General features: G+C 34.8%; 2 protein-coding genes across 2 annotated transcripts in view; one reads left to right on the forward strand and one right to left on the reverse strand.

The window, feature by feature from the left end:
- The first annotated feature begins 8 nt into the window (after positions 1 to 8).
- On the forward strand, positions 9 to 9,701 carry LOC108572647. The gene is made up of 8 exons (XM_017934907.1): positions 9 to 172; positions 236 to 370; positions 616 to 1,076; positions 4,006 to 4,095; positions 5,626 to 5,787; positions 7,037 to 7,234; positions 9,180 to 9,335; positions 9,468 to 9,701. The coding sequence occupies exons 1-8, from the start codon at positions 70 to 72 to the stop codon at positions 9,570 to 9,572; spliced, it is 1,410 nt and encodes a 469-aa protein (XP_017790396.1). The 5' UTR covers positions 9 to 69; the 3' UTR covers positions 9,573 to 9,701.
- Positions 9,702 to 10,822: 1,121 nt separating this feature from the next.
- LOC108572716 (zinc finger protein 175-like) overlaps positions 10,823 to 12,507 on the reverse strand; it is an 8,881-nt gene continuing 7,196 nt past the window's right edge. The window contains exon 5 of the mRNA XM_017934992.1: positions 10,823 to 10,934. Coding sequence (XP_017790481.1) covers positions 10,825 to 10,934 — 110 coding nt within the window. The 3' untranslated portion in view covers positions 10,823 to 10,824. The remainder of the gene's footprint in view (positions 10,935 to 12,507) is intronic.

A 12,507-nucleotide genomic window follows, 5' to 3' on the forward strand; every position in this document is an offset into this window, starting at 1 on the left:
GACACCATGTGTTCAATTTGTACTTTATAATTTCGATGTTCTTTGATTACTTGAGAATATTCGTTTAATATGACTGGATATAATTTGAAAAATGATAATGAGGTTAAAGAATACCTAAAAAACCTGCATACCGAATACATATTCGGTTGTCGTAGCGAGAAAAAACCTGAGGGTATGTATTAAATTCTCTAATGATTCTAACCTTATATTTTAAATATTTCGTATTTTCTAATAGTTTGTCATTTGCTGGGCGATTATACGGAATCTATTACAAACGATGAAAAAAAGGCGGCAATCATATATAAGGAAAATTGTGATAAACGTAATTTCGGTAAAAGTTGCACAAAATACGGAGATTTCAGGGCAGTAGGTGAGTATAGATGGCGCATATATAGGCGTATACATATAGATGTCGTACCGCGAAATTTGAAATATCACAGTTCAATAAAATAGCCATTAAAAACAATTTTTACTGTTAAATTTTATTATTTGCGAATTGCTCTTCTTCGCTTGTGATATATTGTGCGATATATTATGTAAAGTGTGTGTAATTAAATTAAAATTGAATGAAATCGATATTTAGTTTTTATGCAATTGCAAATTGTATATTTATAGGTAGAGGATGCAAGAAAAATACCGTAGAAGCATTTAAATATATGCGAAAAGGCTGTGATCTTGATGATCCAAGAGGTTGTCTTCATGCTGGTGCTTTAGCAATAAGTGCAGAAGAAGTTGATCTATCCAGGGAGACTGAAATTTCTTTGGGAATGCATTTCCTAAAAAAGGCTTGTGATCTTAATCAAGAGAAAGGTTGCTTTTATTTATCAGGACTTTACTTGTCAGGCATAGATGGATATGTTGAAAAGAATTTGAAGGAGGCATATGTATTATCATTGAAAGCATGTGAATTTGGAAATCCTTATGCCTGTGCCAATGTATCCTTAATGCATAAGAAAGGTGACGGTGTGCAGCAAAATGCAGAATTGGCTAAAAGCTTTAGGACTAGAGCTGAAGATTTGCTAAAGGAAATAACAAAATATAAAAAACAATTGAAATTTCAACAAGGCGTTGACCCTTAATTCTGTATTATTTAAGATTGTTCTGTACAGCAGATAGACATATAAACATTAGTAGTAAATAAGACATAGATTAAATCTCCCGCTCCTGCATCTTAGAAATGAAATGAAATATTGATTTTCATCATTGTAATTGTCTTTCTACACAATGTCAAAAGGTATCAACTCTGTTAATGTAACTGAAGAGATTTGTTTTTGACAGCAGAATTATCTTTATTGTTTCATTGTTTGAACTAATTGCAATAAATTTAAAATGTTTTTTAATCCAATATCAGATCAGATAAATACATATCTATGAGTGTAAACAGTTAATACTATTACTCTCTGTTTATATCTTGAATTGTTACTTTTTTTTTGGATAGTACATCAGAAAAAAAATTCGAACATGGTTCATTTACTCTTTTTCTTGTTCAAAATGTCTGCAATTATTAACAGCATTTATGATAATGTCAATTAATGTCCACACATATTCGTACATTGTACCTTCTAGTGGTGAAAGTGAAGTAATATATGATGTATTTATCAAGGAACTTGTTTATTTAATTAACACTATATTCTAATTATGATAATTTTGGATGGATGCAATCGGTTGTTCGATTATACCACAGCTGATTGTGCATTGAAATTTTATTCCGGCCAATTTATCAAGCCGCTCGCCTGACACCCTACAATTTGTGACCCAACACACTTGTTTTCAGCGAGAAAGTCGTAGAAACCTTTTGCGTTCCACGCTTACTACGTTAGATTACTTAAAGTTATTTTCTTGGCAACGCACAATATTCTATCCATTCATGTTGCAACTAAATAAATGTTTTCTGTTTCTTTTTTCAGTCTATTTCTGAACGTTACGTCTTACGTTTTTCTCGAATAATACGTACACCGAGTATTCAGCTTTTCGTAAAATTTTACTCGATTGAAAATTTTTCTTATTTTAACGAAACTAAGCTTTTTTTTTTAAACGCAAACCGATTCTTCTGAAATTTTGAAGTGTACTTCTAGAACTACCTCTAATTATAACAACTATTACGTTATCTACGCAACAGTTAAAATAACAAGACATTCTATTTCTGTGTAATTATCAACCTTTTTCACCATAATAGTTTACTTGAGTTCAAATACGTACCGATAAGAAAGATTTGATAACAATACCGTGAATGTTTGAGATATGATGCAATTCTGGATTCGAATATAACTTAGAAATATTGCATGACGATGCAGATCGATTTGTTTAAGAAGACCACTTAAAATTAACGAAGAAATCGATCAATTTCAACTGAACTGATATCTTCTTTTTGATATCTATACAAATTAACTCTTTTATATACAACGAACAAAGCTATAGGAACGATATAAAAATTCCTAGAACGTTAAACTAATGTATATAGTCCTCTATTTTATAACTGAAGTATGGTGTATCTCTATTTAAACTAGGCGTAGCTCTATTGTGACCTTTAGAAATTCTCGAAATTATAACGTGTTATCGAGGCCGAAGGAGCGAAAGCTTTAAATCTTCGAACAATGAACTTTTGTTTCTTTCGTCGGAAAAGGAATTACCTTATTAAATATACAAGCTACTCCGTTCGTGCATTCCAAATTCTTTTGTCGCTAGTATCAAAAGGAGAAGAAAAGAAACGAATTCGCTGTTATTGAAAATTATTTTCAATCACTTTTTAGGCAATTTTTCAGTTATGTTGCCTCCAACACTAATAGCAATAAAAAAATTACGCAATTTCGTAGTAAAATTTCACGCGTTAGCATTATACAGCAACGATCGAAAATTCGAAACAATTACAATCGACACTTGACACAAACTCGTCTGTTTCGATAAGAAAACTCGTCGAACATCGTTTATCCTTAAGATTCCTCGAGGCTTCCAACTTATCCGAACAAATTTCCTTGGAAGATCGTTCCTAAACTCTATCACCGTCCGCGGATAAAGAGTCTTGGAAGTTTTCAGTCATAAACGTTAACTCGACTTTCTCGGGTTCCCATTGTGTCCCCCGTCGAGACAAAGCAGATTACCCGCGGGGGGAAAGGCGAAGAGGAGAGGGACCATCGATCAAGCCTGCCTCGTACTTTTCCTCCTTGTGAACCTAGCAGATAGAAAGGACGAGCCCTCTCGATCGAAGTAAAAACGGCGCGATGTGCAGTACAGTGGATGATCGAATTATCAGAGTGCGTCTTTTTGCGTAGAAATAAAATTACAATATCGAGGTTTCTACTGTGAATAATTTTTAATTCACAATTGTCCATTAAGTATTCGCATAGAAAGTGAAACTTAGCTTATGCAGCTATAAAAAATAGAAGTTAGTGTTTGGTAGCGCTACCTTTTCCTGCAATTACAGCCTTGATTCCTTTGGGCATATTTTTAATTACACTTTAAGTAATTTACTATATACTGTATACGGCGACAAAAATTCAAATGCTCGTGATCTATGAACCAAGTACCTACTCGTACAAGATAACGTTCATACGACAGATAATATTGCCTAAAGTGTTCCCAAGTGTGTGTTTGCAATTTGCAAATGTCAATGCTGAATCAAAACCGTCGATTCTTTGCAGTTAGCTCTATTAATTCGATCCCACGCTGCGCATTCCTCGAGTAAAGGAACGTTTCATTTTTCGTTTCTTCTTACTTTTTCAACCTGAAAATTTTGCAGAGCCTCCTTGAGTAAGTCCTCCTTGTGTACTTAGTTATCACGAAGGTGTATATTTGGTGTGAAAATCATGCATGGGCAAAACCTCGGGTAAAGGAACGTTTCAAATGCCACCGAGAGTATTTATCGATTATTCATCTCTCTCTCTCTCCTCCTCCGCTGTCACTCTCGTTCTCTTTCTCTCGTGCCCCCTTCTACATTTTCAAAGTCCCCCTCCGCGGCATCGGTGCTATAGGCAAAGCTGGTTTAAAGGCTGGTGGCCGGTTTATCAGCGGGCCAGAAAGACCATGCGGTGCTACCTGTTCACTTCGAGCTGCTCGCTCGCAGCCATACTCGTTGCCTTCCTCAGCCATGGTGCCCTGGTGAGTGAGGACTTTCTTTCTCTTCGTTTCTAATAGGTTAAATGCTGGCACACAACTAACAGAGACGTTCAATGAAATTGTCATTTATCGTCTGTTCCTTTTTCCAGGCTACCACCGATTTGTTTACAGTTTCTGTCTTTTGAAAAAATTTGGTTCTGTTGGATCACTTCACTCAGTAGATAAAGTAGAAATTGTAAAATTAATTTTCTTTTTCTTTTGGAAGCTTTTCGTTGGTAAATTTAGTTCGCTTAGTAAGAATTAATTTTCGACACGTTGTTTTTAATTTAAAAAATTACCTGTTTTTTTTTTTAAGGATAGAACACTTATAAATTTTATTTATTTTTTTTTGCTGTGGTAAATATACTTTTGATACTTTTATATTTTATTGTGTACGATTTTATGTGTTGTTAAGTGTTTAGAAATTATTGAAATTCGTTCTTTTTCGAAAGATGGTAGTATTTAAGCAGTTATTTAATGTTTTAATAATATTGTTATGAGTAACATATGTTACGTTCGACCCCATGTTTTAGGAAATTTAACGCGTTTGTCAATCGTTTGTTAACGATCACTACTAACGACAAGTTAGCCATTACCTTCTAATGACACTTGCGCAAAGCGAAAAGTGGAAACTTTCTTCTTTGTGATACCAGTTCTTTTTCTCTTCCTAAGGCTAAATTTCTCTTTGTGTTCTCACACAGATTTATTTTTCAACATGTACCTTTCGTTAAAAATTCTCGAAACTGAGATATTAAATAAATTGTATTTTTGAATAACTTCAAATAATTTCTTTGAACATTCGAACGATTCAAATAATTATGAAAACAAAAAATGTTAGACAACCTTTTCTGCTTCGATATTCTTGCTCTCCCTCTTTTTCTCGTTTGTAATAGCGAAGTTGAAGAAGTTTGTTTTTTTTTCTCTAATTTTAATTCGAGACTCTGATAAATGCTTATTTTTGGTACACCAAGCCGAAGAGGCTATCAAAACAGTAGTGAATCCGGTTTTCAAGCGCTTTTTCTTCTCTCGAGTATCGTGAAACATTGAAACCTGTTTATCAGTTATGCACGATGGTGTTCTTTGTCCCGAGAGTTGCTGAAGAAATCGAAAGATACCGGAAAGATAATCGTTAGAAGTTCGTTAAGATAATCAAGTTACACGAAATAATTAATTAGTTGCAGAGATTGACGTTGAGATTGATAGATTGGACGTTGAGATAGAAACTAAACGGAAAATTTCTTAAAATTCTATTCTAAAATTAATCATAAAGTTATTGAAAATTTTCAGAATTTTTCGAAAATTTTTGAAACATGTGTAAGACATGTTATTGCAAAACATATAATTGTTAAGAAGGTTGTAATTAGAAAGATCGTGACAAGATTTTCGAACAGTATTCTTTTAATAGTAAAAAAACTTTCGAAATTTACAGTAATTTTTAGATGAAACGATGATCAATATACGAGGAGTAGTAATTAGATGCTTGTATTTTGAAATGGGCACACGATGATGAGCAATTCTTTGATAATTGTACAGGTGGCTGGTAACGAAGCATCGAATAACGTGGTAAACGTAGGAGTTTACTATGAATCACTATGCCGCGATAGTATGCTATGGATCAAGGAGAAACTGTTGCCTTCGTACGATCAACTGAAGGATTACATGAATATTACTTTCATTCCTTATGGAAAAGCGTCGGTAAGTCATGTTTTGCATCGAAACGTTTTATTAAATTTATTATACTTACTAATGGAGTATGGTTTACTGCAAAAGTCGCAAACGATGCGTTTTGCATGTAAAATCTGGTTGTTCTTATTTTCTGAATATTTAGAGGTACAACAAAAATGTTAAACTTGAAGAAATTCGTAATTTCAAAAATTTTAACAAATGAAAAGCACAAATATTTATCGTTTGTTAAGAAAGGATTTCGTTACACTTGTTGCACTTCAAAAGTTCCCAATTCACGCGTTTTACGTATAAAATCGGAACATTTAGAAATGCGATCAAAATTTGAAACTAAAATTTTCGGAAATTTTAATAAAAACAAATTAAATTTTAATTTTAATTTTAATTTTTGATTGCAAGTAAACATTTACTATTGCTAAGAATTGTCAATTATTTTAACTTCTTGGAGTAGCAGTGATTTAATTTTTTTTGTTCGCTTTAGATTTTGAAAAGTTTACGCAAGAATTTTTCCTCTATCGATACACTTTTTCAAACAATGAAAATATTTTCGCGATGTGTATGTGAATAATGGAAAAATCTTCTTGTGACGTACATTTCGTAATCGGTGTTTGCTGAAGAGTACACGTTTCTCCGAAAAAAAACCAGAAGAAATCGTTGTCGAATCGCGATAAAACGTTTCCTTCGTGAGACAAAGCGATCTTCCTGCGGTTTCCTGTTATTGTACAATACCTCGTTCGAAAAATCGTCACGTAACACCGAGTTGAGTATACATTTACATTAAAATGAAAAATAATTTTAAAAAAATTCATCTTTCCTTAACCTTTTTTATATTTTTTTCTAAACTAGTAATCATTCTAACATTATCATTTGCAATAATTTCGCAGCAATGATCGATGATGTCTTTACCTTGACATAATCTGCAATCTGAATATTCAGATTAGCCCCCAATAGTTAATCCCCAAACTGTTCGACAACTTGAGTTTGCAATGTTAATTAAAAGTTAATACGAATATGAAACAGCCCAACATAACTCCAACTTACTTTTGTAATTCACCTATTCTTGCCTTTAATTCCCACATTGTCCGACAACTTGAATTTCTAATATCAATCAACAGTCGACAGAAATATGAAAAATGCCAGCATAACTCTAACACTTCTTTTTAATTTCAAAAGAAAAATTTTGAATTTCCTTCTTTTTGGAAACTGAAATTTTTCAATATCCTCTGATCGCGTGCGTTGGTAACCGATTCTCTGCTCGCAGCACACGCAGAACCCTGGAACCGGTCAGTGGCAGTTCTCGTGTCAGCACGGTTCCTCCGAGTGTGATGGAAACATGGCCCAAGCGTGTGGTATTCACGCGATTCAGAAAGAGGAACAGGCTGAAAAGGTTCAACAACTCACCGTGTCCCTGGTCGGTTGTGCAATGACCTCGCGTTATCCATCGTCATCCGTTCCACAGGTAGCCATTTATCTTGTTTCTTTAATGTAAACCGAACAACTTGACATCCCACTCTGATATAATTACCATTCTGCCTGGATAATTTCCGTTTTCTCTCAACCGGCAAATTTCGTTTCCCGCGGTACCGGATACCCGATTGCCCGGCCGTTTGTATGAATTATAGATGGAGAAAATTCACGGGAATTTTAAGTGGCTCTGTAATCGATTTTTTCGATTAAGAATGGTATCCTGTTCACTTTATGGTGAAACAGAGGTGGAAGTATGTGTGTGCTTCTTTATTTCAGCCTCGCAGTGGAGAAATTTGGATTTGGTATATATTTAATGTAACTTTAAAAAGGTAACTTGATCCATTGGTCTCATTTTTCATTCTTTTAATTTTTTTCTAACTTATTTCTTTTATTATTATTGGCATATTTAGTGATTCTTTATCGCCCCGTTGTACTTTCCTTCTTCCTTCTTCTCTTCAGTTTTCTAAGCTAACTTAATGCATTCACTCGTTCGTTTCATTTCTTTTTTCCTTAACTTGTTTCTTTTGTTATTATTTCACTTATCGGTATACTGTTTTCTATACTTCTTTTGTTTTCTTCTTTCTTTTCTTTTTCAATTTTCTAAGCTAACTTAACCCATTCACTCCTATCTTCTTACCTGTCGATCCATTGTCGATCGCATTGCACTTCAGTTTTCTTCCTTCCCTTTCCTCTCTCGTCCTTTCTTCTGTTTGCTTCTTATCGGAATATCTGATCGATCGAACAGCGAGATAAGAAGCTTTTTATGTAATTGAGTGTATATTTGCGTTTTTGATGGTAAGGCGATTTTTGTCTTTGCACATGCCGGACAACGAGATAAAAGTATTGACAATAGGAGTGACAAGTGACAAGTTTGTTGACGAACGAGGCACACAGTTCAGATAACAGGATCACATTTTTCGTTCTAGAAATATACCTACTTGCTATACTTACTGCAGCAATATTATAATCAAGCGTATGTACAATATTTTTCCATAAGTTTATAACAAATTTTATACCAAAATTAGATGAACATTTCGAACACATCTTTAACCCTTTGCACATTCGTAATACGTATCACAGCTTCGTTCAAGTCTTGTTTAAATAAAAATTAAGTAAATCAACAGAAGAAATTGAAACGAACAATTTCATAGAAATACGTGTCGAATATTTTTCCAAGACCTACCACGTATCCAAGTTTCATCAAATTTGGGAATTATCACTTCGAGATCCTTTTTCTTCACACCCTACATAGAGTATATCTGGGAGTGATGGAGTACTTTTTCAAAGGTACAATTCAATCGATTAATTGAATAAAACAGAGTGGGTTTTGCTCATGGTGTAGTGTATTAAACGATACAATAATAATGTTCAATAATCGTCTAACCGAGGTGCTTTGTACTTAAATACAATTAAAAAATTGCATTTCTTTCAGAGTTGTCGGGTATTCATAAATCGTGCAATAAAATTATGAAAAATATTTTGATAATGCAATATTGTACATGAGTTTAATTAGTAAATAGTAAATACCGTTTAATACAGAAGTATAATAGCGATCTTGTAATCTAACAGGTATTTCAAAAAATTTATAAACAGATTTACCCTAGTATAAAAATAATTCCCACGAATTTGAACTCTTTCACTATAGGCGCTTTGAAAATTTGTTCGCATTGTGCTATTGCAGCCTTCCATATTAATTCAGGCCTCAATTTAATCTCTACACTCTTCCACGTTAATTCGCTAAAACAAATTTCAACACGACACAACGAAAAAAGAAAATTTCACAGCCGTTGTGGGACATCTTAATCTGCCACTCGCCTTGTGTACCAAAATTTGCCGCGGCGAAAGTATTAATCACTAAAGTATATTAATTTCGATCTGAACGAAACGCTGAGTTTCGATCATCTCCCCGAGATAACACGGTGAAATGAAATTTCCAGTGCGCGAAGAAGGCAGGACTAAGCGAGAAGGCGAAAGAGAGCATCAACAAGTGCATCGAGGGTCCTCTGTCCAAAGAGCTGTTGGTTGCAAATGGCGAAAGAACATCGGCCCTGAACCCGCCTCTTTCTTTCGTCCCAACGTTCACGATCAACGGAGTGAGTAATCCAAACACATCTCTACCATACGAAAAGAAAAGAAAAGAAAAGAAAAACCCAATTACCAGTGAATCATCTTTTCAATCATCTCTTCTGTCTTCTTCTTCTGACTCTTTCTCTCGTCTATTCCAGGTGAACTCGAACGAGATCCAAAACAAGGCGTTCAGCGATTTCCCTAAACTAATTTGCGACTATCTGGCGGAGGGAGCGAAGCCGTCGCTGTGCAGTAGAGCTTGAAAATAAACGGTTGCTTAACCCTTTCGCCACTAAAAGATCTCTGTAGTGGGTCACACTGCTTTTTATACAAAGCTTGCTGCAGCGTGTCATCGCTATAATCCGTGTAAGAGGCCACTATAGTAGGTTAGCGACAAGATTCATCGAGGAAGAAAAAAGACGAAAGAAGGATTTGCAAAATATCCGGAATGATTTATGTATTATTTTTGGTTGTGCCTTATGCGAAGCACTGCTACGGTGAGTCTTCTGTTAGTTAAGGACGTGCTGTAATTGAAGAAGCACGATTTAAGAGTGTGTTTTATTGTTGGAAGATTAGAAGTGGTAGTGATATTTTTCCATGTAGTAACATTTAGAAGAGACAAATTGTTGTAATTTGAACGGTCGACTGGAGAGGAAGTGTTCGTCCTTTTTATATGAATTGTATGATGAATAAATAAAATGTCCACCCTTGATAAGCACGGTTTTAGTAGTACTGGAAGAGAAATTTCCTGATTAACAAGAATTCTATGTAAATACCATTTTTCTGAAATGTGTTGAAAAAAGGGGATCTGAGGATCACAAAATGTCAATAATGAATTTCAACTGGAGAAATTGAATCTCCAAATCTGTAATACAAAAGAAGAGTGTAAATAGGTGCAACGAGATAAGCACACTTTTGGTAGCAGATCACTGGAACAGAAATTTCCTGATACTCGTATCTTCAATATTAACAATAATTCTGTACAAACACCATTTTTCATAAATGTGTCAGAAACGAATATACAAATACTGACTTTCCACAAAGTTTCTTAACATTCTTCAGTAAAAAAAGATGTAACAAAATTGATTAAAACTGGGAAAAAACTGAAGCTTCAAATCATAGAGAAGAAATCCTAAATTTATTACCTGCAATTGAAAAAAAGTTGAAGAAATCACAAATAGATGCAATAAAAGTGTATTATCTGCAGTTGATAAACTGCGCGTTTTTACAACATAAAAATTGTACAGAAAATATGTAAAAATTCCTATAAAAATCGTACTGGAACTGTACAAGAGGTATAAATTCTCGAAAACGTGCAAGAAACTGGAGCCAAGTTTGATAATCAAAAAACCATGTATTTAATGATTAATATATACAAGTGTCTATGTACAAAAATATATCTATCGAGTAAACGAGTCAGCGTATAAAACCGAGTACAAAAAAGTGGAAACAAGTCTTTGGAAGTGTGGCCCCTAGCCACGTGAAGTCTCCTCCTTCTTCTTCTTCTGATATTCTTCAACCGTCGATGAAAACCGCGTCGTCCAAGCTGCTCAATTCGAGAAACTGTTGTTCGATGTCGGAGCCAAGCTCTTGGAAGTCAGGAACCTCATCCTCGACCTGGTACCCTGTTAAAGAAGAGTAGACGAATCTCGATGAGCAATCAATGCGCCAGTTTCACAAACCCGGTTAAATCGAACCGAACCGAACCCAGACCTAACTGACTACTAAAGTTAATTAAAACTAGCGAGCAATTTAAAATAAACTCGCGGTGCAGCGGCAAGTGATGTTTGGAAGGCGGACCGAGGCATTTGTTGGATCGGCGATGGTATTGCGAGCGAGTCGAGCGGGGGTTGGGGTAATGTGAAAGAGTGAGCGTGTAATTATTTGGTAGAAAATCGCGGCCTCGAAGAGGGCTGGAATTTAAAAGGGCACGCGTGTGTCGCACGTGGCAAGAGCGCGAGAGTTGTCGTCTGTTTTGGCGCGTGCGTTACGTGCGTGTGCTCCCGGCCAAAAAAGTCGGGAATATTATTTTAAGACTCGGTGTGGGGTAAACGCGTAAAGCGGCGAACCTCCTCTGAGATTAAGCATGGTGGAGCCAAGCGCGCACTGTCATCGGCGTCGTTACCATTCACCGGGACAGAAAAAGGCAGCACGCGCGGAACCGTACAATAACGATTCCGTGGGCAACCGTTCGACGAACAAAATTGGTTCGTTTCGTTTCTTTTTCTTTTTGTACGGTTCGGCGTGTTGGGTTTGGACAACGAGAGGAAGAGTCTTCTTATAGGAATGGGGGAGGATTGCGTATGTAGTACTTCGCTGATTTCTTTGCTGTTAATTAATGTGAACAATATTTAACGGTGAAAATATGAAATAAACTAGGAGTGAGAAGTATAAAAAAAAGTATTTGCTGATTTTCAGATGTACACTACCGGCCAAAAGTTTGGAATCACCTCCCACTTTTCATCGATATTAAATCTGCTGCTAATTTTTTATAGATTTCAAGTTTATCTCAATTCTACTTTTATCAATTAATCTCGTATCAATTGATTCGAATGATAAAAAAATTCTCAAAGTCGCTGACTTTTTTCTGGAAATTTTTGTGTAAATTGTAATGCTCGGTGATTCGAAACTTCTGGCCGGTAGTGTATCTATTAAATTTAGACAATGAAAAGAAAAGTCTTCTTTTAGAAATAGGGGAGGATTGCAGATGTAGTACTTCGTCGATATCTTTGTCGTTGATTACTGTAAAAAGTATTTAGTGGTGGAAATATGAAATATAAACAAGTCTGTTAAATTTGGACAATGAGAAAATGATTCTTCTTTTAGAAATAGGGGAGGATTGCAGATATAGTATTACTGGTCGATTACTGTAAATAATATTTAGTGGTGAAAATATGAAATAAATTGGCAATGAGAAATATAAAGAAAAGATTTCCAGATTTTGTACTATTTTTGTGAGATAGAAATATTAGAAAAATATCAGGTACACTTGAGTGTAACTCCTGACCAATTTACTTTAGCTGATTGTAATGCAAAAATGCATTTTTCTGAGAGTGGGATTATTTTAGAATATTCTACATTCATTTTATGTATATGTCACATTTATTATAAAGGTTAATATTTAAAAGTGATATTTATAAATAAATTGATCACGTTTTTTAAATGGTACACGTTCCACTAAAGAAGGTACTATGATTT

This window comes from Habropoda laboriosa, unplaced genomic scaffold (genome assembly GCF_001263275.1).
Source record: "Habropoda laboriosa isolate 0110345459 unplaced genomic scaffold, ASM126327v1 scaffold22, whole genome shotgun sequence".
NCBI classification, from domain to species: domain Eukaryota; kingdom Metazoa; phylum Arthropoda; class Insecta; order Hymenoptera; family Apidae; genus Habropoda; species Habropoda laboriosa.